Raw genomic sequence first — 25,056 nt, forward strand, 5'->3', positions numbered from 1 at the left:
CTCATAGCTACTCACAACTAGAAGACTCTAGAAAACAGTAGGTAGGATAGAAAAGAAAAGAAATACTACACTAGAGTGGAAGTGTCTAGAAGTACCCAAACAGATCTGGCATGTGTTTTTCTCTCATCTATTGTTCCTCATCAATGTCAGATCTATCCAATGTTTGTTGCATCAGTTAACGTGGGACATCTGTAGCAGTTATACAGAAATATGGCAGTACAATTTGTGTGTGCACTGCAGACTTTCAGTTTAATTAATCAATAAGTCGTTACATGGAAAGAATCAGGCATCCATTGTATAATTTCTGATAGTATGGGACTGTTAAGGTGTTGTTTGACCAAATTCGTAACTGCAGGGAGATGACAATTCAGTTGTTTCTTCAGAAAAGGACAAGGCTGAGAGCCGTGGAACATCAAAGCATGCTAAGGTTAGTTCTTCCACTTTCAGGTCTCGGATGATTATTCTGTACATAGATATTATGTACTTGAGATGTGTATGATCTTACATGCATTTTAGACTTACAAGGAGGAAGATGATAAAATGAGAACAACAGCTGCAAATGCTGCTGTGCGAGTTGCAGCAGGGGGAGATGACATGCTTTCAAAGTGGCAATTGCTAGCTGAAAAAAATAAACTGAGAGGTGAAGGAGGCGATGGTTCTTCTGACTCACTGCCAGGTACCATGTCGCCTCACAAGCTTTCACCAAAAGCTGGAAAGGGCTCAAGAGAACAGCAGGAAATTGAAAAGCGAGGCTATTTTTCAATGCTTGGTCCTGGTAAGCTCGTGATCCTTTGGCTATTTTTCAATGCTTGGTCCTGGTGTTTGCTAGTGAGTCAGTTCTAATTGAGAAGTCTTGCTAGTGGTATTACTAGTCCCGAGTCCTATCAGGTACTCCCTCCGTTCGAAAATACTTGTCATCAAAATGGATAAAAAGGGATGTATCTAGAACTAATATACATCTAGATACATTCCCTTCTATTCATTTTGATGACAAGTATTTCCGGATGGAGAGAGTACCTAACTGTTATTAGGTATACTATATTAGTAAGGACCTATTGGTTAAATTAGGAAGTGTCTATCTTATCTATTAGAGTTGTTATCTTATAGGATTAGGTTAGTTGATTCGTCTATAAAAGAGGGATGTCATTCTTTTCCAAATGTAAGCAGTCGATCAATCAACCTTATCCGCACCCTATTCTCTGGTATGCTCCTGCCTTTCCTGATTGTCTCCTGCACAATCTCCTTCTCCTTCGTTCTGTATACCTACCCCCTACCCTGTCCTGACCCTATATCTCCTATTAACCTCTATTGCCAGCAGCCCCACCCACTTTTTTTGTCTCCCCCAATGAAACGTCTCTACCTTACCAGGACGTGTCATGGCTTCTGATGGCACAAACAATATGACCATGGCACAGCTTGGGGAGTAGATGTAGACTTTGACCATTCACATAAATGTGGTTACTGACCAACTGGACGGTCTAGTCAAACAGGTCACTGCCATCAGTGGTTATTTCCCATGATAGCGCCATGGTTATGAGTGTGCCTCTAATGTGGCTAGGTTGTTGCGAACAATTCTTTTTTCTTCAACGCCCCCTGGAGGAAGAGAAGGTTTGGCTGGCATCATACCGCATTATTTTTCTCGAACACTCGCGAGACATGCATCATTTCATATTAGAAGAAATGTCAATGTAAGCAAACGATTAGAACCAGCCAACAGACCAAGCAAAAACAAACAAGAGAAGATACTAAAAATAAATAAGAGAAGAGGAAAGAACTACATAGGAGCAACACCCCAGCCAAACCCACCGGTTCACCCACCAGTTCGCGGCCGTTGCGTCTGGAATTTAGTCTGGTCCTAAAGTCCAACACTAGTCTTTCTTGCGCGCTTTGTCCTCATTCGTGAGCATCCGGTATGTAACTTCCCGGTCAGTTACCCATCCTCAAATTGCTCCAAGCCAAGCATGCTTAACTTTGAGGTTCCTTTCGGATGGGCTCTCAAAAAATAAGGTGCACCTTATTGATCTGAGTAGTCTATGATTCCTATTAAGCTAGGATATCACATACACCCCCCTCAAAGGAACCGATGTCCTCGTCGGCTCAGCAGACCCGTTCTCTCTTGGCATGTTTGTGCGCGCCAGTGCCAACATCCACATGTGCCCCATATACGCATCACTGACCCGCACACGCCGGTGTTACCGTGAGGGTTGACTCTAATACCAATTGTAACGCCCTGGCCAAACCCATCGGTTCACCCACCAGTTCCTGGCTGTTGCGCCTGGGATCTAGACTGACCCCACAGATCATTGTCCTCACTCGTGCGCACCTGTGATCAACTTCCCAGTCGGTCACCCATCCTCAAATTACTCCAAGCTAAGCACGCTTAACTTTGAGGTTCCTTTCGGATGGAAGGTGCACCTTATTGACATGAGTAGTCTGTCATTCCTATTAAGTCGGGATGTCACAATAGGAAGGCTGAAAACCTAAGCTACAAATAAACAACACGATTTGGCCAACACCGTGTGAGTTGCACTCATAGCATTGTCCGGTGATCATCGCCATCTTCAAGAGGTTGAAAGTTGCCCGCGCATTGTCGTTCCAAGGGAAGCACTCTGTGAGCAGCCGCGTCAATGGCTTAGCGATGATGCTGTAGTGCGGCACAGATTTCCTGTAGTAGCTGGTGAGGCCATGGAACCCGTGTAGTCTAATGGAGATCTTGGGCACCAACCAAGCCTTCATCGCGCTCGTCTTGCTTGTGTCAGTCGCCACGTCGTCCTTGGAAATTACATGCCCGAGATACTTGATGCGAGGTTGCGCAAAAGAGCACTTGCTCATCTTGGCGAAAAGTTGACGACGCCTCAGGAGCTCGAGAACGATGCGTAAGGTGCTTCTCGTGATCCTGGATGTTAGCACTGTAAACTAAAATATTGCCGAGGAAGATGATGACAAACTTACAGATGTAAGCAGTGCAGATTGTGTTCATGAGGCATTGAAAAGTGGTCGGCGCATTGGTGAGGCCATATGTCATCACTCAGAAAGTGGAAACGGACACTGTGTTCTTGAATACCGTCTTCTCTTCATCCTTCGGTCTCACACTATGGTAGCCGACTCGCAAATCAAGCTTGGAGAAGAATGCGACGTTGACTAGTTCGTCAAGAAGTTGTACAACAACACCGTACCTATGAATTTTCTATGCACACGATTCATCAATCGCATAAAGCTACTAGGAGCATTGGATAAGCCAAAAGGCATGACTAATCACTCATATAGACCAAATTTGATTTTGAAAGCGGTTTTCCATTCATCTCCTATGTGCATACGAAATTGGTGATGGCCACTTTTAAGATCAATTTTAGAGAATATAGTAGCACCACTCAATTCATGTAGCAGATCATCAAGACGTGGTATAGGGTGTCGAGATCTAACGGTGTTTATGGGCGACAATCAGAACACATTTGCCAAGTTCCATTCTTCTTAGGCATAATTATCACGAAACCGCACAAGGACCAAGGCTCTTGTGTACATACCCATTCATGAAGAGGTGTTGAACTTGTCGTTCGATTTCTTTGGTCTCCTCGGGGTTGACGTGGTAAGGAGGTCGGTTCGGTAGGGGCGCCGGGGATGAGGTCAATGCGGTGTTCGATACCTCGTAGAGGAGATAGTCTTGGTGGTAACTCGAATGGAAAGGCGTCCTCAAATTGCTGCAAAACATGGGTTAAAGCAAGAGGAAGATATTGAAGTATTAGTTTGAATGATCTCATCTTTGTACTAGAGTACAAAGTGAAGAACATTTGATGGGTTTTCACCCGCATCCCTCAAATCTCTTTTCGTGGCTAATAGCACCAAGTCTTTTTGATCAGTCATCATGGGGGCACTCTTATCTGGCTTGTGGCGCTAACTCACTTTATGGTGGCTCTCTTCCTCACTAGATAATCAATGATGGTTCAAAGCTTGTTGTTTGTCGGCGATGACTTGGCTTGGTGACATAGGATGAAGCATGTACTCCTTGCCCTTCCACTTGAAGCTATAATGGTTCGTGCGTCCACTATGTATCACTCCGCGGTCATATTGCCAAGGACGACCCAAGAGAAGGTGACACGGATATGGGGACAACGTCACACTCCAATGTGTCTTCATAGGCGTCTATCTTGAACGGGACTTCCACGGTGTGTTCCACTGGGATAGTCCCTGAGTCGCTCAACCATTGGACTTTTATGGGTGAGGGTGCTTTTTCTTGATGAGGTGTAACTCGAAACGAAGCTCTTCGCTTGCCAAGTTGTGGCAACTTCCTCCATCTACTTTGATGGATTGTCCTTGAATGCCCGCTTTGGTGTGGAAAATGTGACAACGTTGGCCGACATCATTTTGTTGTTGAAGTGTTAAAATCTTGGAGACAACGAAAGCCACGCTCGTATCATTGTCACAATAAACTTGAGCATCTTTCGCTTCATTCACTTGGCGGTGCATAGCCAGATGTTTCAATGCTTCAAATTCCTCTTCACTCATGGAGTCATACTCGCCATCCACGGTCATGATCATGGTTCTTCTTGTAGGACATTCAAAGGTCTTGTGGCCTCGTCCTTTGCAAGTGAAACATTGAATTTGACTTGTCTTGGTGTTGGGGTCCGTTGGAGGAGTTGTAGATGTAGAAGCGTGTGGCTTGTAGGTGCTTTCAGTAGGAGGACGACTTCATGATATCGTCGGCGACTTGGAGCTTGAAAGACCACCACTAGTGGGTGTATCTTGAGTGTAAGGCGCCGCACTTGGAGATGCTTGGGTAGGAGTCGAAGGGTCTGGAAGTGTATGACTAGTACTTGGAGTACTTGATATCATCTTGCACTTGGCGCTCCGCTTTTGTAGCTTGGTGTACTAGCTTGAGGAGGTTGGAGTATGGTTGAAAGTCGGTACTTGTTGAGTGATTGAGGCCATTCAAGAATCTTGCAATTGTTTGCTCCTCGACTTTCTTGACATTTGCTCTCATCATTGCAGTCTCCATCTCCTTATAGTATTATTCCACGGATTTTATGCCTTGTTTGAGAATTTGGAGTTTTTTTAAAGATATCCCGAGTATAGTGTGTAGGCACAAATCTTGCTCTCATAACTTGCTTCATGGCATCCCAAGTGGTGATAGCGGGTTCGCCTTGTTCTCTTCTTTGGTCAATGACTTGCTCCCACCAAATGAGGACGTATTCATTGAACTCATTAGAGGGCATTGCGATCTTCTATGCTTCATCATAGTTGTGTAGGTGGAAGATTTTGTCCACTTTGAGTGCCCATGTGAGGTATTCTTCAGGGTCGGTGCCTCCAGAGAACTTTGGCATTGTAAAACTTTAGCTTGCCAAAGCGATGTTCATGTCCAAGATTGTTGCAAGGTTGGCGTTGCTTGTGACGTGGAGGATGTCGAATGTTTTCATGCTCTCCAAGATTTGCGTCATGAGGACGACGAGGTGGAATAGCCATGTGCCTCAATTCATGTCCTTCCTCACGTCGAGCTTCTTCTTGTCCCTCTTCTCTTACCCTTCTATTGCGCTATTGGAGGTTATATTGAGCTTCAAGGAGAGCTCGGTGCGCTCCATTTGCTTGCTCCACGCGGCGTTCTTCTTCTTGCCAGACATCTTGTTCATCAAGTTGTCAATGTCGGTCTTATTGTACTTGAGATCGTTCGTCATCCTGATGTATTTGGCGCTTGAAGGCGATCTTCCTCTTCACGATGACGTCGTTCATGCTCGAGAATGCGGTCTCGCAATCCATTGCCTTGGATAGGTATTGACGCTTGAGGCTCTTGGCGGTCGCCTCTGAAGATGGGACAGTGTCGTAGTGTACTTGCGTCGGATGAAAGGTTCGAAGAATGGCTACTTGAGCGTCTTCTCCTTTATGAAGTCGAAGATGATGAAGACTTGCGGCTGGCTATCATTGTTCGAAGTTCATCCATTTGCGTAGCCATCTTGGCGTTGAGATAGTCCCTGTTCCAAGCTTTGGATTGTCGGAGGTTGTTGGCGAGGTTCTCGATGCGAGCATTCAAGGCGTCATTTGCATCATTCATAACGCGTTGAAATCCAAAGTGGTGTAGCTCAGTGACGTAGTCGTTCGTGTCTTGGTCATCAAAGACCGGAGATGAAGTACCTTGCCTATCCATCACAAGACTTGAGCAAGTGTAAGAAAATGAGAAGACAATACCAAAGTTATCTCTTCCCAAAGTTGAGAATGTATCTCATATCGCTCAATGTGAAATGTGAAGATAGTGAAATTGGTACCATATCTTAATACTCATACCCAATAAAGCTTAGTGGCTTGGTGAGGATAAGTGGCACAAAATCATGCAATAGTTAGCAAGATATTGAAAATGTTGAAGAAGATTCACAAATTTCAAATGTGATGCAAATAGATCAATAGTAGGTGTTGAACACAGAACACACACATGGATAGATAGATGGGTTTGTGCAACCAAGGAATGAGCAAAAATGATTTTCCATGGCCAAGCTCGTGTTGCACAAATGCAAGAGAGACGCTAGCTCGATTGGTCTAATGGGCTAGATACGCACTTGTGCATGAACATATAGGAGCAAACTTGTCGTCTTTCTATCCCAAATATGTCATTGTAAGTATGTATAATACCAAGATAATAACACAAGGTAATGTATGTGAGATGCTAAAAGCTATTATTGCTTATAAGCTCTCGGTGTCTTTCTCTTTTGCTTAGAAGTTTGTTTTTTTATATGCTTCCTTTACCACTATGCTTGATGCTTGAGCCAATATGCAAGATAAGTATGTAAGATATGCACGGGAGTAACTTATGACACACAAGAAGATACCAAGATATGGAAGATGGCGTATCACTTTAGTGCACAAGTAATGTGGCCTGACAATACTCAAATCCCTAGTCTCAGTGGGTATGGTACGCAAAAGGCTCGGGGCTATCAATGCAACGGCAAGGGAAGATAAGTGGTGACGGAATGGATACCTTCGTCGTGGTCGGAGAGGTAACCGGCCTTGCTTCCGGTTGAGGTGTCAAAGGGTGTATTGGTCGTTGTCGTTGAAGAATTCATTGGCGGTGAAGAATGGTGGTGATGGTGATAATGTAGCCATCCTTATGTAGCTGAAACACCTTAGGAAACGAAAACCGCAAGCTCAAAGAACCACAAACGAAATGGAAACGGAATTGTGGAAGATTTGGTGGATTTTTTGTTGAAGTGCTGGATGCCCGGTAGTGGACCGGATGTCTGTTAGAGTGGATCAAGAGGACACTCAAGAACACAAGGGGGAATCACTCAATCAAGATCCAATTACACATCCACTATCAAGGCAAACACACAAGCGATCCACAAAGGTACATGAACAACAAAGTGAAAAGAGTAGCAATGGTAAATTCATTCCAAATCCAAGAAGAGATGAGGTCTTGATGGGGGTAGTCTTCTCCAATCCACAAGAGGATGGGAGGTCTTTATAATCATTTGGGATTCTTCTCCAAAGAAGGCCTTGTTCTCCAATGGGGAGGGGGTAAATGAGCAAAGCTCTCTTGATTTAGTCTAATATGCTTTGCTAACCCTAACTAGGAGTTAGGATATAAATATATATAGTGCTAGGTGAGATAGGGTAGGTGGGAGAGAGAGATACAAGGCCACTTGGCTCGTTTTGCATGTAGGCAGCTACCTGATGTCCGGTCACTCGAGGTAGCACCGGATGTCCAGTCAGGTTGGCCCAGCTTCCGTAGCTCCTTCGCCGGATTTCCGTTATGCACAGGATGTTCGGTCGCTGGAGCATGTCCTGACCTTGGATGCTCCTCGCCGACCCTCTTTGTGTGGTACGGATGTCTGGTGGATTCATCGGATGTCCGGTCACTGTAGTTTCTCAGCAGCTCCACTTGGTACTTCTTCCGCTCTGATTCTGTGCTAGCTTGGCCTTTGCTCTGAGCTTCTTCATGATTGTTTCCTTGGTACCTGAATAGGCATAGGACTTCCGTTTAGGTAGTAGCCATGCCTCACATGTAGGAAATGGTAGTTCAAGGAGTGACTTAACCTTATCTTCAATGGCACGTGCACGGGCTCTTGTCATCGGTCCACTTGGTGCGTGTTGGTGTAGAATCCATGGGGATGACCATTGGGTGCACTGCACCAATGAGACTCCGAAGGTGCAATGGTGACACAATATCATGTGAATCAAGATGTTGAAAATGTTGAGCAAGATTGCAAATATGATACAAGTAGATCAAAGAGGATAGATAGAGCAAGGTCTTGTGCAAACAAGGAATGAGCATTCAAGTTTTGCCTAGCAATGACTAAGCTCGTGTTGTGCAACACTTGGAGAGGCGCTAGTTTGATTGCTCTCGTGGGCTAGATTCGCACTTGTGCACCAAACTACAAGATCAAGCGTATCTTTTTCCTATCCCAAGTATGCTTGTCACAAATATGTATGATGCTCAACTCTTTGATTATAAGCTTGTATCTTTTTCTTTCACTCTTTTTTTGCTATATCTTCTTTTACCAATTTCCCTGAGCCTTGACGAAATATGCAAGAGGAACTCGAAGGTCCCACCAAGGATAAATGCGCACATCGAAGACGCTTTGCAAGGTGGATATCATTACATCGTACCATGTACAACACAAATGGGGATACATACAAGACATACACTTGCCACATGGATACATCATAGCAAACACCATACAAAAGAGCAACATCCGACTACAGATGAAAACAAACGAAAAAGACACGAATGACACCCTGCTAGCCCAGGTTGCCGACCAAGACCTATCCCAAGATCGACGAAGAAGAAGCAGAAGAAGAACTCCAAAACAAGCAAGCATCACTCTCACGTTAGATCATCGCATTACCTGTACCTGCAACTGTTGTTGTAGTAATCTGTGAGCCACGAGGACTCGGCAATCTCATTATCATGGATATCAAGACTAGCAAAGCTTAAAGGGTATGGAATGATTAAGTGGTGAGGTTGCAGCAAGCACTAAGCATTGTATGGTGGCTAACTTACGAGTACAAGAGTAAGAAGAGTAACTATGCATAACGGTCGCAAACTAGTAATGATCAATAAGTGATTCTGAACTACTTACGAGTCAATCATAACCCCACCGTGTTCTCTTCTGAACTCCCTCGAAAAGAGACGTTCACGGTTACACACGCGGTTGGTGTATTTTATTTCGGGTTTAGTGTCAAGTTCTCTACAACCGGATATTATAAATTTCCAAGTCGCCACATAACTGTGGGCACGGCTTTCGAAAAGATTTAACCTTGCAGGGGTGCTCCAAGTGGTCCATTATAAATTCCCACGCGCATTCGATGGAACATCCTCACACCATGGAGAACACGATGCTTATGATAAGGAATTGCGGTGGACATGCCTCTCGTCAAAGGTAAAACTAAACCAGCAAGACCTCCCGGTGTACCGACAAATCCGGATAGGAGCCGCGCGTATCTCGTTCTCAGGGTTCTCAGGGCACACTGGACGGGCAAGACGCTGGGTTGGCTGAGATCCTGGTTGCCCAGGGGGCGGCGTACATCGCTCAGTTTGGACAAGCACCATCAGCACTGCCCCCCTGTATTATGTGGAACAAAGAATCCTCGAGTTCATGACGCCCTATGAGTTAATTAATTAATTCAGTATTATTATGTTGGCAAATTTTAAAACCAATGTTGGGCCTTGCTGGAAGAGTTCTTTCCTAAGCGATTGGTCAGGGGGTCCCCATATACCCACATGTGTTAGGAGGACTCATCAAGGAACATAACACTGGTATGACGGAAACTAGGGCTGCAAGAGTGGAACAAAACACCAGGCAAAAGGCCGAGCCTTCCACCCTTTACCAAGTATATAGATGCATTAAGTAAATAAGAGATATTGTGATGTCCCATGATATCCATGTCCCAACATGGAACAACCTGCACTGCACCTGCAACTAGCAACACTATAAGAGGGGCTGAGCAAAGCGGTAACATAGCCAAACAACGGTTTGCTGTGATGGAGGAAAGGTTAGAGGCTTATCATGGCAATTTGGGAGGCTTGACAAAGAAGTGCTAGGTAGCGCGACATAGCGATAGCATCAAGACAACTAGCAAAGCAAAGATAAAAGTGATACCCAATGTAATGGTCATCTTGCCTGAAATGCCGCTCGGAAGAAGATTGAGTCCACGAAGTAGACGAGCCAACATGGTTGAACGCATCCTCACAATCGTAACGAAACCGGGAACTATCGAGAAGAAACACAACCGGAAAGAAGCAAGCAACAAGGTAAACACACAAGCATAAATATGGCACGATGCACAACCAAGTATGATGCATGTCAAGGTTAAATGTTGTTACTCATGGCAGATGCATAAAAGAACCCCACATCAAATCAAGTTTAAATGAGTCCGGAAACAACACATAACAATTCCGGAAAATCCCCATATGCAAATTTTAAATTTGCTACTGATCTGAATTAAACACAATGTTAAAGTTGTTAAACAACAAGTTAAAGTGCACCATGATGATACACACGTTTTTCTAGTCAAGTTACATATGTGGATCATTTAATTCGGAGCTACGGAGTAGAAGATATGAGCTAAACAAGTTAACATGGCATTGATGCAAAAAAATGCATGCAAACATCAACCACAAACACTCAAATCAAGATTGCAACATGACATGATGAAACTACATGCGATTCTAAGCAAGTTCCATATAGGACATGATCAAAACGGAGCAACGGTTCAACACATATACACAAGGCAAGTTATAACAACAATCTGCCAAAACAGCAACCAGGCATATTGCAAGCAACAGAATATGATGCTACAGGAAAAGATGGCCACAAACTTGATATGCACTTAAAGTAGAGATAAGATACTTGAATTCATCTTTAAGATTCAGGTTCATAAGCATCATGGTTAATTTACAATGCTCCATGCAAAATGCAATGTTCTGTTACATATTGGGACTTGGTGAAAAACTGGGAATGCAAAACAGTAACATTATGATGCTGTCTTGGGAAGCACATAACAGCAAGCATAGCAATTTTAATATATGAAAAAGACATGGGCATGTAGTAGACATGGCATTCTACAAATTACTCCATAGGCACAGATTCATATGATGCATAGATTAATTACTATGATTTTTACGAAATGGAACATTCTGTCAACAGATTGATAGTTTTATCATGATGGCAACTTTAGAGCAAGAAAGAGACATGCTACAGCAACCCTACACGGCAACCAAGGGCATGGCATCAAAGTACACATAACATAGACCAAATCACATGAAGGAATCACATGCATATGAGCAAGGGATTAGTGGCAACCATCATGGCAAGTTTGAATGTTTTAACAGTTTTCAGCAGTTAACATCAGGATGCAGTTTTGCAGCGAATATTATGACATGAACATGAACCTTAACATGTAGAGCATGAAGAGTAGAACAACTTGCATATATAAATCATTTCAATCGGACAAACACGCACAACGTTATGGTCATCACAAAATGCATATATGATGTTGAAAAAAAACCCAGGGACTTGGGCGTTTCTACTGCGAGCGCGGGATAGCTAAATCGCGCACTAGGCGTGATTTAGGCGAGGTGCTCACCTTGCGGCCCGTGGGCCAGCTCGGGGTGGAACAGAGAAAAAATGGGGCAGTTATACGTGGCTCGGGGCGGACCGGAGTGAGCCGGGCGGGTCAGCGTGGACAGGCCGGCTCGGGGCAGACTGGGCGGTCCTCGGCGGTGGCAGGCGGGTCCAGGGGCAGTAGGTGACCGATGCAGGGGCACCGACGGCCGCGTGATCTCGGCGACGAGGCGGTGCGCAGGGAGGCTGGGGAGGCGTATCCGGCCTCCTGGCCCCGGATCTAGCCGGCGGTGGCGCCGAGGTGAGGCGGTGATGCGAGCTCGGGCGCAGGCAGAGGCTTAATGTCTGGGCGGCGGGGAGCAGCGCGGCGGAGGCAGGCGCTGGCGGAGTTGAGGCAGTGGTGGCGGGGTCAGGCGAGCGGTGGCGAGGTCGCGGTGACAGGGAGCTGTGGGGGCGGGCGAGGCGCGTGGCCGCGCGGCGAGGTGGCGGAGGAGCTCAAGCGCCATGCGCGGGGAGCAGCGGTGGTGACCCGGGCCCGGATGGGCTCAGGCGGCCTCGATTTGCTTGGCGTGGTGGAGGGAGAGAGGCTGTGGGTGGCGGCTAGTGGTTGGAGGGGCATAGATTTCGAGGCAGATGAGTAGGGTTCCATTTAGGGAAGGAGTAGGCCTTCCTTTTATAGCAGGGAAGGCTAGGTTTTGGGGTTAGAGGGGGTTTTTGGACCCTTCGATGACGATCGGACGGTTCCGGTGGAAGGGGTAAGATGAGCTTAGGTGGGTTGTGACTGTGGTAAAGAGAGGGTTTGTGCTGAGATATGAAGAAGGATAGCTTGGCACGGATTTCGGAACACCAAAATCGTTCGACGTTTTATCCAGCTATAGTGCTGCTATAGTTATCCGTTGGGGTATCAAACATACTTCGAATGCGATGAAATTTGGCAGGCGGTCTACCTACAATATAACAAGATCGCACGCCAACTTTCACCCCATTCCGAGAACATTTTTATCCCACTTATAAAATAATATTCCAGATGTGCCGCGGGCGCGTGCGAGTGTGGTTGGTCTCAGAATGGTCAATGGAGAGAACGGGGAGAGCCGGGAACTATGAGCAGATGCAAGTTTTTAAAAGAATGACGACACGAAGTGTCGATGCAATGCGAATGATGCGATGATGAATGCAACAAACAATTGAAACACACGGCGACAACGAAAATAAATGGAAGGCAACTGGAGCATCGGTCTCGGGGCGTCACAACACTCCCCCACTAACAGAAGATCTCGTCCCGAGATCTTAGGAATGAAATGGAAGAGAAAGAGGATGATGCAAAGGTAAACGAAGTTGCTTCTTCGACAAACGAGTGAAACCACGAACTTTGAGAGGTTGAACAACTTGAAAGAAAGAATAAAACGGAGATGAACGAAGTTGAGAGCACTCCGGTAGTAAAGAGGAACAAGGAACACCATGAGAACCTTGACGGTTGCGAAGGCATATGAAAGGGGTTACAAATGGACAAGAAAGAACATGCAATCACTCCAGTTGAAACGAGATAAACAAGGAACGAGAGAAAACAAATTCAAACATCACTCCGGTTGAAAAGAGAAGCAAAACTTGATGAGATGGAAAGAACATGGAAAAGTGTAACAACACGATGCCTCTGGAATGAATGAACGGAGAAGAACCAACATCTTCTACCACAAGTGGATTTGAAAGCATCCTTACAAAGAAGGCTTGAACGGACTCGTTGGAAAATCAACAATGAAAAGAATAAGCTTGTTCTGGGCTTATGGAAGACACCTCAAAATTATGAGGTGACAACCGGCCACTAACAAAAACAATTTGATTGCTTGAGAGGATGTAAAAGATGCAAAACAACACCTCCAAAGACAATGGAGAATTAATTGCACTTAGAAATGCAAGAAGAAGAATACTTGAGCTCCTCCAACAACACTTCAAGAATGAAATAAATCTTTGATGAACCACCATGTAGGACCTCCATGAAGATCTCCGGTTAGAAAAGAAATGGTAGGAAGGAAGTGAAGGTTGAAAAAAACAAGATGAAACCTTGCGATGATTATATTGGGCTTCGTGACGTGATAACCGAGAAAAGTTGGAACTCTGGAAAAGAAAAGACGAACAACTTAGAACCGAGAAATTGATATCATGAACAAAGTCCGGAATAAGGAATTGGATCACCTCCATGAAACAAGAATAAGAATTATGTCATGCTTATCCTTCATCAACTTAAATTGATGACTAATAGTGGATTTTGGCATACCACTTATTCTCGTAGAATGGATTAAGAGAGATATAGCGCAACTTGGGAGAGTCTTCAACGAGCCACCGGTAGGATTTTGGGAAGAACGAAATGAATTGATAGGATAACAAAGGAAGAGGAATCTTGGACGAACCATCGTAAGATTTGAAAACGATTGAAGAAACGAGAACGAATCACCGGTAAGAATTAGAAAACGAATGAAAATACTTGAGGGAATTTAAATACAAGATAACGAAGAGATCACGAGCTGACTAATGCATCAGAATAATGCACTGGAAGAATTTAGAGATGAATGAAGAATGAAATGATGGCCTCTAGAGTCAAAACGAAAGCACTCCTGAAATGCTTCGGATGGATATGAAAAGAATTCTGCACGGAACAATTGGAGGGGATAGCATCAAGCTTGAACTATGATTTTTCAGGAGAACATACCAAGATTTAGGAGAAAATTTTCTTCGGTCTTCAAAGCTTAGAATGACGATGAGAAACACCTTGAAGAATTTTGATATACTCCGGAAGAATGAAGAATATAAAGGTTGAGCCAAAGATGAAAATAATTTGAAAGCGATCTTGGAGAAGGCATCTGACTGAAAAGAATTTGAGAATAACACCAGGAGAATTAGAAGTCAAGTAAGATCCTGGGAAAAAACCTGTGGGTTTGGGCCCACTCAAAAGAAATACCGTTGGAACGAATGCTTCGAAAGAGATTATGCACCGGGAAGATTTAAATGGCTTAAGGATGGAAACACGAATCTTCTGAGATATCTTAAGCACCCCGGAGAAGAAATAGAGGGAGGTGAATAATAAGAGAGCCTTGGATAAAAACTTCCAACATGATAAAGCGTTTAACAAGTGAAAGGGATATGATCAACATCGAACCTTGAATTGAATCCACTGGAAAAGAAAGCAAGGCAAACAATGATGAACTAGACGAGAATTCATCGGTTGATACAATTGAGAAAAGAATGAAGAGGCTTATCACGAATAAAATGGATGCTCCATACGAGACTTCAGACTCTGTGAAAAAAAGGGGGGGGGGGGGGGGGAAAAGAAAAACAACATGGGACGGGGAAAAGATGTCGGAGAGAAAGCTGAGAATTGATCTTGCAAAAGATGAAGAGGATGGAATAACTTGAAGAGAAGTGCACCGGTTGAGAAGGATTGACAACGCAACGATCGCGAAAATACCTGCGTGATCCTAAAGAAAATTTTGAAGGGGAAGAGGACTAAAATTAAAACACCTATGTCACAAATCCTCACCAGAGCGACGAAGGGGATAAGAAGTAAAAAGAATCCCTACTCTTCGGTATAACTAGACTTTGAAAATAGTTTTTCGTCTAGACTTGACAACGGCCAAACTATGATCAATCAAGGGGGCTCCTATGGTCGGTCGAGGCTCTGATAAGAACTTGTCACGCCCAATATGCGATTCTATCCTTGGTGGGACCTTCGAGTTCCTCTCGGATGGAATCACATATTGGGCATGACATATATCTTCTTTTACCAATTTCCCTGAGCCTTGACAAAATACGCAAGACAAGTTTTGCACAAATAGCTAGTCTCGATAGGTAATGAGGTAGTCACAAAGATTTGGTGGGGCTATCAAGTCAATGGCAGGGGAAGATAATGGTTGACGGAATGGATACCTTTCCCGAGGTCGGAGGGGAACCAACCTTGCTTTCAGTTGTGTTGTCAAAGGGGGTAGTGGTTGTCATTTACGCAATTGTTGCCGGCGGAGATGATGGTTGATTTAGATGGTGAAATAGTCCCTAGAGCAGCCAAATCACCTTGGTAACGAGAAACGAAACGAAAGAACAACTCAAATCGCACAAGTCAAAACCAGGAAAAATTCAACAGTTTTCAAAGGGAGGTTGGACGTCCGAGTAGCTAGCCAGATTCCGGGCTTTGGTCGGATGTCTGGGTTGGTGGCTAGATGACCGGGCAGGTCAACTCGGGTGTTCTTCAGGCGGAATTGGATCTTGAATTGGGGAGGATGAACGGAATTTTTTGGGGGGACATCAGGGAAATTGGCTAAGGCAATGCGAAGGGAGGCTAGAACTACTAGTAGCACATCAAATCCATGGACCAAAACCAACAAAATCTCACAAGAACCGATAAATTGCAAGAAATTGAAGAGGCTTTTTTTGTGGGGATTCTCAAATTCGGTAAGAACAAAACAAAATTAGGCTAGAAGGGTGAGGGGAGAGGCTCCAAATTGTCCAACCAAAGCTCATGATACCAAACGATGCAGGACCAAGTCCCAATTTGTGCCCATTCTTCACAATTTGGAGAAGAGCAAGAGGAAGAACTCAAATAACTCATGAAACACGAGAGGAAATCACTATATGAATTAGATTCACATCACACATGTGCTATCCAAGCATCCAAGCAAAGAGACACTACTAGATCCACAATCAACAAAATGAACAAGTAGCTAGGTAAAGTTTTTCCCAAATCTCTAAGGAGAAATGAGGTCTTGAGAGATAGATCTTCCCCAATCCTATGGATTTGGAGGTCTTGGTTATCCCTTGAGATTCTTCTCCTAATGGAGGCCTTGATCTCCAAAGAGAAGGGGTAGATGAGCAAAGCTCTCAAGTAGTTCTAATATGCTTTACTAACCCTAGAAAGTGAGAGGGCGCTGGTTTATATAGTCTAGGGACGAAATAGAGTAGGTGGGAGGTAGGGATACATGGCTTTTGGCCAAACTGCACGCAAGCCGGATGTCCATGTTGGTGTCTGGACGTCCAGGCTCAGGCCGGACTGTCCGGGTTGTTAGCCGGACATCTGACGGCTGTCGCAGGCGTGGTTTCGGCTAGCATGTTCTTCAGGCATGACACGTCCTCTAGGGGTCGGAAGTCTGGGCTCCAGGCATGTTCTTCTTGCTTCTCCTCCTCCAGGACTTGGCCTTCTTTCCTCACTTCTCCATGGTCGATTCTTGGTACCTGGGTATGCGTAGGGTCCCCGTTTGAGGTAGTAGCCATGTCTCATATCAATGCATAGGAAGTTCAAGAGGAGCGAGTTCACCTTGGTTTCAATGGCACATGTGCGTCTGGGTGGTGTCCATGGGGGTGCTCTCGCACTACTGGACTGTCAGGCTTGAGGAAGACAATGGCATCGTCCACATAGAAAGGCGGGAGGGGGGGGGCACCTCCATGGCCGTGACGGACAACATGGGGGACAAGGGGTATCCCTGCCCTGCCGCAGCATGTGGCGATGAGAGATGGGTTCGCCCAGCACGGTATTCACCAACACCCAAGTGCTTGCCGTGGAGACAAGAGTCCATATCATATTGCACCAGCGCACTGCAAAGCACAACACATAGCTGAAGCAAAAAAAAAAGAAAAAGAAAAAAAGGAAACCGAGACAAAAGCATGGGCAACTTCCAACTTTCAACTCTAGGAGCACCACTGGTTGATTCGCAGCATGAATTGATTTGGTCATCATTTGAACCAACATGAAGTTGTCCTGGATTGATCCCCATTTGATAGAAGCACATTCATTGGTCGACACGATGGCAGGCAAAACCAGGGCGAGGCAGAGGGACAACTCCTAAGCAACTAACTTCGAGATGCTGTGGACTATACTTATTGGCCAGAATTCCTTTCTCTATGGCATGTTGGGCCGAGGCAGCAGGTTCGTTTGCCATGGAACGAGTGGAGGGGAGTGGAAGGATCGGTCAGCTGGGGCCCAAACTGCAACAGACTACTGTCGACCTACTACTGGCTGGAACGTGATAAGAGGTGTGCTGACATGGCCGTATTGCAAGGAGTGCCTGCATCTTGTTTTCGCCTCTCCAATGTGCAGCAACCACCTGGGAGAGCTCATTACTCTAAGCATGACGTGGACAGTCACCAAAAAAAAAAATCTTGGCACTGCTTTGTCGTGCAGGGAAGCTCACATTGTTGCAACAAGCACAGCTGTTCATGGCAGGATTGGTAGATCACATCGATGTTGAATTGTGGTATCCGCAGGACCTGCATTTTCCCATGAGTATGGCGTGGGCATACGAGGAGGCACCTAATACCACGAGCTGCCACCAAAGCACAAACCAATGATGAGCTGCAATGCAAGGACCAGGACCATAAACCAAAGAATGTATGAGTAGTACTCCTAATTGTGAAGGGTATGGTTTTGTTGAGGAATCGTACTTTTAGTTCAGTTGGGATGTGGGTTTAGACTGCTACAACCTACGTTTGAGTATATATTCAACTCGTTGGTTGTCTGTTTCTTGTAAATAAAAACGATGCCTATTTTATCCTAGCTGTTCTCATTAGAAAATTCATTCTTGTTAAATTAGGAAGAGTTTTATCTGTTTCTTCTGGGATTGATTAGTTGATCGTTTGTGGTGATTTTCTCTGTAAAAGAAATAGAAGAGCAATGCCAATCTCTTTCAAAGGGAAGCAACCCTCTGGGAGTTGAATAAAGGAAATAAATATTCCATGACTAGGCCTAACTGAGAGTATCTGCCATGTACACTTGTTTAACCCTGAGTATGTTGTGTTTTTTCATTAGGTGGCGTTAGAAGGTCAGCACACATGAAAGTGGCGCGTAGCATCATGGTGAAGGATGTGGTTGCGGCACTTGAGAGAGAGCATCAGATGTCAAAATCGTCTTTGCTATTCCGGTTACACGGGAGCCAGCCGACAGAACCAGCTTCGAAATAGTAGTTGCCCAAATTGCATTGTTCAGTTTTGTTATTGTTGCATGTTCATGTGTTCTCTTAGCCAACTGGGGATGCATCTTCTCTGGGAGTAGAATGGCTGATATGGGAGTTCCATTTGTCAAGCAATAATCAATTTTGCAGGCAATTTAGAAACAATAGCTCAGCAACAAAATTTTCACAGGATCAGTATGCAGGCGTGCTTGCGCTTATTTCTTCAGGTCTGTATAATCTTGTCATACTCTTCATTGTGTGGTAACTTCGGAACTACCATGCTTGGAATTCCCCATGATTGCTCGTGGTATAGCAAGTGGTTTTCTTGGCGGAAACTCAATTTGGCTGCCGAGCTTACCTGCACCTGGAATCTGAACCGACCAGATCCATTGAGATTTGCGTCATGTACTTTCTTGGCGACATGTCCCACGTTGGGCGCTTTCTGCACCTGAAGGTTTTTCCCATGGTTTTATGGTTTTATGGGTTTATGTTTATTTTTTATTTTTTTCTGTTTCTTTTTTTTGGCAAATCGAAACCTTCCATTACTTAACCAGAATCATTAGTCTTGTTGACAAATGTTTTTTTTGCGGGGCTGTTTCTTTGGTTTTTGGTCTGTCAGGAGCATGAAGCACGGCGTGAAAAACGGTAGTGCTTCCACGTGAAGCGCATGTGTGCTTCTGCGTGAATTGGTGCTTCCACGTAAGTGCATTAGTGATTCCGTGAAAGCAAATTAGTGCTCCACCGCGCGGGGAGTAGTTTGTGAAGCACTGTTTAGTAGTATGTAGACCCGAACCTAGTCTTACTTTGAATTAACAAGGGCAGTTAAGAAAAAATAAAACGGCGCAAGATACATGGTGTTGGAGCAGCTTACAACCAGACAGGAAGTGAACTGATCAAGAAGCACCAATAGCAGCCGGCAGGAGGCTGAGCCCCGCCGGCCGCAGGCCCCCCTCCTCCTCGACTCCTCCCTCGCCGCTGCTGGCTCGCGCTGACGGGCGAAGCCCGGTCAGCCTCGGCGGCCGTGGGGCCTTCCTTCCCCTGCTTGCTAGGGCCGACGCGGGTCGGGGTTAGCGGGCGGCGGCGTGGCGCTGGCTGAGGGCGTGACGGCGCGGCGGCGGTGGCGGGGCCGGTGCCTGGCGGCGGCCATTGGTGGAGCGCGTCGGCCCCCTTCGGTGGGTGGCTGATGCAGATGCGGGGAGCGCGGCTCCTGGCCGCGTGGGCGGCGGATCGGCGGCGAGTGTGGCTGGCTCCTGGGGCTTCCCTGTTTGCCCTTGGTGCAGATCTGGCGATGGTGCTTCCTCTCGGGGGGTTGGATTGGGGGAAACCCCTTGGCTGTTCGCTGCGGCCACAATGCCGGCGGCGCTCCGGCGTCGTTTCCCTTCTTGAAGGCGGCTTCGCAATACCCCCTCGCCCTCCCTTCCTCGTCCCGGGTGAAAGCCCCAAATCTTTGGATTGGGTGGTGACGGTGCTCCGGCGTCGTTTTTCTTCTTGAAGACACCACCTTGGAGCGGCGGAGTGGTGGTCGAGGCTTCGGCACGGGAGGTGGCTGCCGGATATCGCCAGTGGTGTCCGTGCTCGGCCACTTGCAGTTGAAGTTGGCGCCGGCGCGCGACGTTGGCGATGCTTGGTGGTGCGGCTGCTCGGTGCAGTAGTCGTGCTTGTCGCCCCCTCCGGGCAACCTGTTGGTCCTGGTCATGCAAGCTTAGGGGTGAGTGACTCTGTCTGTCGACGGCGTAGTGTCCTCCGATCCAGGACTGGAGGGAAGGGGGCTCTCTTCGGAGGTAGAGACGGATGGCGGACCGGATGGCTTGGCTCAAGGGGGATGACGGAGCGTAACAATCCTCCTGCAGCGGGATCTACCTCGGCTTAGTCGCGGCGTGTGTTGGCTCCTGTTTGCCGAGGGCTTCGATCTTCAAGCTTGTGCTTGGTGCATTCGAGTCTTGTTAGTGGCTCCTTTGGTATCTTGTATCTTTGCTGTTTATGGTTTTTTCTTCCTTTCTTTTGTATCGTTGAACTTGTGACTCGGTGGGTGCTTTATAATATAAAGCGGGGGGAAACCCTTTTTCGGTACAACCAGACAGCAAAGCAAGCAGCACAAGAAAATTGAAGGAGTCACCAACATCGGAGGGCAGCCTCAAAGCCCACCACATAAGACCAAAGCACGGTCGACATGCCATCTGTCTGCCTCCGAAGAGGGCCACTACCCTCTCGCCCTGGCTCGAAGGGCGTCGGACCGTCGGAAGGCAAAGCGCACACCATGAGCTTGGATGAACGACGATGATTGAGTTGGCACGAGAAGGGGATCGAAGCGTTGCAGGTCACACAAGCGTAAGCAGAAACGCGACACTGTATGGCGAAGACCGGCGTAGAAGATCGTATAGCCAGCGAAGACGAAGAAGAGCATGAAACGCCATCAGCTGTCCCAATCCCAGTAGCAGAGTGCCCACCTCACACCTGTGTCCCCCAAGATGACGCCTCCAAGAAGGGTAGCGACGAGCAATGACGTCATCGTCCACAACGGGAACAAAGTTTTCACCCAAAGCAGAGTGTGAGGGTAGGAGGTAGGAGGGGACCTTGACCAGGCCTCAAAGGAGGGAACCGACGCCAAAGGCGTCGCCAACATCGTGCCCTCCGCCGCAAGCCAAGGGTTTCCCTTGGTCGCCCTCTGCAACGCCCGACTCTCAAGCCGAAGAGGTCGACGGGACCGGATTTGACGAGAAGGGCACAGAACTGAGAAAGGACAGCGGTCATTGATGCATCGGTTCACAGGGCCGTGGGGAGCCAAGCACACCATGACGCACGAACACTACAACGTCGCCGCCCGCGTGGCCAAGGTCACAGTACACCACCCTCCGACACCGCTGGACGCAAAGTCGACGCCGTCCACCAAGTCTCGGGCAGCTGCCCCGACATCCACCCACCACGCACATCCCATCCACAGCTAGGCACCACACCCACCGCCGCCACCACCACCAGGAGCACTTCTGCAGCCACCATCAAGCACCATGGAGAAAGAGGAGGCGCCTCAATCGCCTCCCAACGCAGATTCGGCCGGAAAATTGGCCAGCACCCGCCAGGGATCCGGCGACACAGGGGCAGATGCTACGACGTGAGCGGGAGCAGGGTCACATCCCTGTCCCGACGCGAGGTGGCTGGATCGAACAACCCGCCGCCACCGGGGCCTCCACCAACACCAGATCTGGCGGGTGGAGCAGTAGTAGGAGCCAGTTGAGGAGCAGACAGGCCCAGGTCAGCTCCGACGGCCATGGTAGGCACCGCGGCGGGCCAGCAGCAGGGGAGGGCGTCGCTGCTGGGAAGGGGTCGGGGAAGAACCGAAAGCTGCGACCTTGGGGGCTGGGGTGACGGGGTGAAGCCAGCAGATGGCGCGCAGGGAAGCCCTGCCGCCGCCTACCACTGCGCGGGCCAAATCCGGCGGGGGGCGAGAGGACAGGAGGTTGGAGGCGGCGCTAGGGTTTCACCCTCGAGTCGCCCGAGCGGACGACCTAGCTAGAAGCACAAATTTGCTTGCAAAAACAGTTTTCGAATCTATTAACCTCCTATTTACTCTCTTTATCCCATAATATAAATCTTATTATGTCCAATATGTTGGATGTAATAAGATCTTATATTATGGGACAGAGGAAGTAGTTCCGTAGATCTCAATATGAGGAACACAACAATTTGTAATTTCGACTTTCAGTTTAAGAGATATTTTTGTCTGAAAAAAAAGCACAAACCACCCATGTGGGGATAAATCCAACCATGTGACAACTGTCGTATAGGTAGTGAATCACTTGTCACCACTAAAGGATGTGGGGGTGATGCAAAGGTCACTCCTTAATTGTGATTTTGTATTTTATCAGCATATTTCTCTCTTTGTTTTTTTGCAATTTGGTGCCAAAGATGAATTTACGAAAAAAGCACAAATTCACCCATATGGGGAGAAATCTCATCATGTGACAAGTGTCGTATATGTAGTGTGGCGTTGGTCATCACTAAAGGTGGGGGCTGACCTTTGCAAATAATACCCCTAATTGTGATTTTGTATTTCATCTTGCACATTTCCCTGTTTTTCTATGATCTAGTGGCCCACAACTAGCCCACCCACATTTACTGTGATTCACAACGATGGATGACTGGTCCAATATTCAGATGACGTTTTGTTCTGGTTACTCACGTTCTTGTGACACTCCACACAAGGAGATACAAGATTTGGAGCTCAAAAATGTCGCGTCGAGATGCACCAGATTCAGTCTGTCGGTGAGAAGACGAAAGGTAGGTGCGTCAGAACAAGAAGGTAGGCGAGGGAAATATTCAGTGTGCATCACACACCATACACATCTCCATCAATGGCTATTTAACAGTGCACTCTTAGTGCTTTACCAGCCTTAAAGACGAATCTCTCCTAGGGATGGATCCCTCGAGCTCTGGCGACACGCTGGGCGACCCGGCGGCTCCGCCGCGGGCTCAGCTCCCATCCCCTTCCTCGGCCCCCATCCGCCCGCCGGCGCCCTCCCCGGCCGCTCCGCCGCCGACTCCCCCCGCCGCCTCGTCGCGCGTGGTCTGGGCCGACCTCGCGGAAGCCGCCGACCTCGCCGTGGGGCGCCTCGTCGTCTGCCGCGACCGCGCCCCCCCTCCCCCCAAGGCTCCGGCTCGGCCGCCTCTGTCTGTTCCTGCTGGTGGCTCGACTCCCAGGGGTGGGAGTCCGGCTGCCCGCGGGGACGCCCGGCGCCAGCGCCAGCCTACGGGCGGCGAGTGCAAAAGGCACGTCCTTGGGCTCGGGCTCTCGCCCTCGGGGTCGCCGCTCTGGTGGGTGGGGCGTCGCCGGTCGGGCTGACCGCGGCCTCTCGCGCGCTTCCTGGAGATCCTCAATGTCGGCTCCGTCCTCCCCTGCTCCGGCCGGCGCCCCGGCGACGCCCTCGATGGCGCTCTTGTCGGTGGTCTACAGGTGGTCTCCTTTTCGCCCGTTCATCTCAGCCTTCGGCGCCGCCATGCCTCTGCGTCCCGGCGCCCTGCCCGCCCCGTCCTGGCCCCGCCGCCCCCGCCATGCCCCGCCGGCGACCTCCGCGACGACGCCTGGGGAAATCCTCGCCCCTCGCTTGGTTTCCCCTGGCTGGTCCTACCGGGCCGCGCTCGTGGTGGGACGCCCTGTGGGCCGCCTGCCCAGCGCTTCCCCACGGGCTTCGGCTCCTGGGCCGCCGCGGGTCTCGCAAGCCGCTGGACTTGTGCTGGCCCGGGCCTCTGGGCCTCCTCCCCCCCCCCGCGGCCCAGCCTCGCCCCCGGGTGGGCCTCGACCCGATGAGACGGTCCATTTGGCTGCCTCTAGGGTTTCCTCGCCAGCCAATCTCACCCGCGTCGCCCCCTGTTCCTCCCGACGCTGCCCTACCCGTCGCCATCCCCGGCTCGTCGGCCCTGCCGGCTCCCACTCGCCCTCCCCTCCTACCTCACCGACCATGACCCGTGAGTGGGGTGACGGGGCGGGCTGCCCCAAGCGCCGTGCGCATCCTTGTCCATCGCCGGATGCTCTCCGGAGGGAGGCCGACCTCCGTCAGGAGCTTGACTCCCGCCCAGCTCGTCGCTCTCCGGCACGTGACGCCCGCCGCCCCCCCCCGCTCCGCCCGTCGGTCCCCTGCCCGGGACGACCGCCGCTCCCGGTCCCCGGCGCGCCGCTCGCCCCCTCGGGCTGACTCGCGGGAGCGCGGCCGATCTCCGGCTAGGGGGTCCCGGCAATCCTCCCGGCGGCGGTCTCCCTTCCCGTCTCGCCGTCGGGACCGGTCTCCATCTCCCCGGCAGCAGTCCCTCTCCGCCGTCACCGCCGCCCCGGCCACCCGCCGCCCAATGGGGCAAACGGGAACTGGGGGCGCCAAGAAGAAGAAGAAGGGCCCCCCCGGCAGCCGCTCCCTCCGCCGGCGCGACAGCCCCAACTCCGGGCTCCACTCCCGCCTCGGACGGTCCGTCGTGCTTTAACTGCGGCCTGTCCGGGCACTTCTAGGTGGCCTGCCCCAACCCTCCGATGTGCTACCTCTGCAAGGACGCCGGACACCCCGCAATTCTCTACACGGACCGCCCGGTGACGGAGGAGATCATGATGTACGGGCATGTCATCGAGGACATGGGCTTCTTCCACATCGAAGTCCCGGAGATTCCCCCTCCCTCCCCCTCGCTCTTGGCTCTCGTGACTGTCGTTGGCGAGGCCGTCACCACCCCGGAGCTGATTGAGGCCGAGCTCAACCACTTGTGCAGATGCACGTGGGATTGGCAGGTGACCTCCACTGCTGCCAACACCTTCACGGTGATCTTCCCCGACGCTGTGAGCATGGGCTTCTATACCCGCAGCGACAACATCACCTTGGCCCTCAACGGGATTGTGGTGAACATTTCAGAGCTGAAGTGGGATCCCAAGGCCATGGCGGTCCTCGACACGGCTTGGCTCCTCATCGCAGGCCTGCCGGACGTGGCCCGGTCTGAGCAAATCATTCGCAGCATGTCCAAGATCCTGGGCAAGGTGGTGGTGGTCGATGAGCTCTCTATTCGCAAGGAGGAGGAGGTCCGGGTCAAGGTGAAGTGCCTGGACTCCTCCAAGCTCC

General features: G+C 48.8%; 1 protein-coding gene across 1 annotated transcript in view; it reads left to right on the plus strand.

The window, feature by feature from the left end:
* Positions 1-18,703, plus strand: part of LOC125551648 (transcription initiation factor TFIID subunit 4b-like) — a 41,516-nt gene extending 22,813 nt beyond the window's left edge. The window contains exons 12-14 of the mRNA XM_048714919.1: positions 356-427; positions 517-775; positions 18,328-18,703. Of these exons, the coding sequence (XP_048570876.1) occupies positions 356-427; positions 517-775; positions 18,328-18,479 (483 nt within the window). The 3' untranslated portion in view covers positions 18,480-18,703. The remainder of the gene's footprint in view (positions 1-355; positions 428-516; positions 776-18,327) is intronic.
* The last annotated feature ends 6,353 nt before the right edge of the window (positions 18,704-25,056 follow it).

This window comes from Triticum urartu, chromosome 4, assembly GCF_003073215.2.
Source record: "Triticum urartu cultivar G1812 chromosome 4, Tu2.1, whole genome shotgun sequence".
Classification (NCBI taxonomy): domain Eukaryota; kingdom Viridiplantae; phylum Streptophyta; class Magnoliopsida; order Poales; family Poaceae; genus Triticum; species Triticum urartu.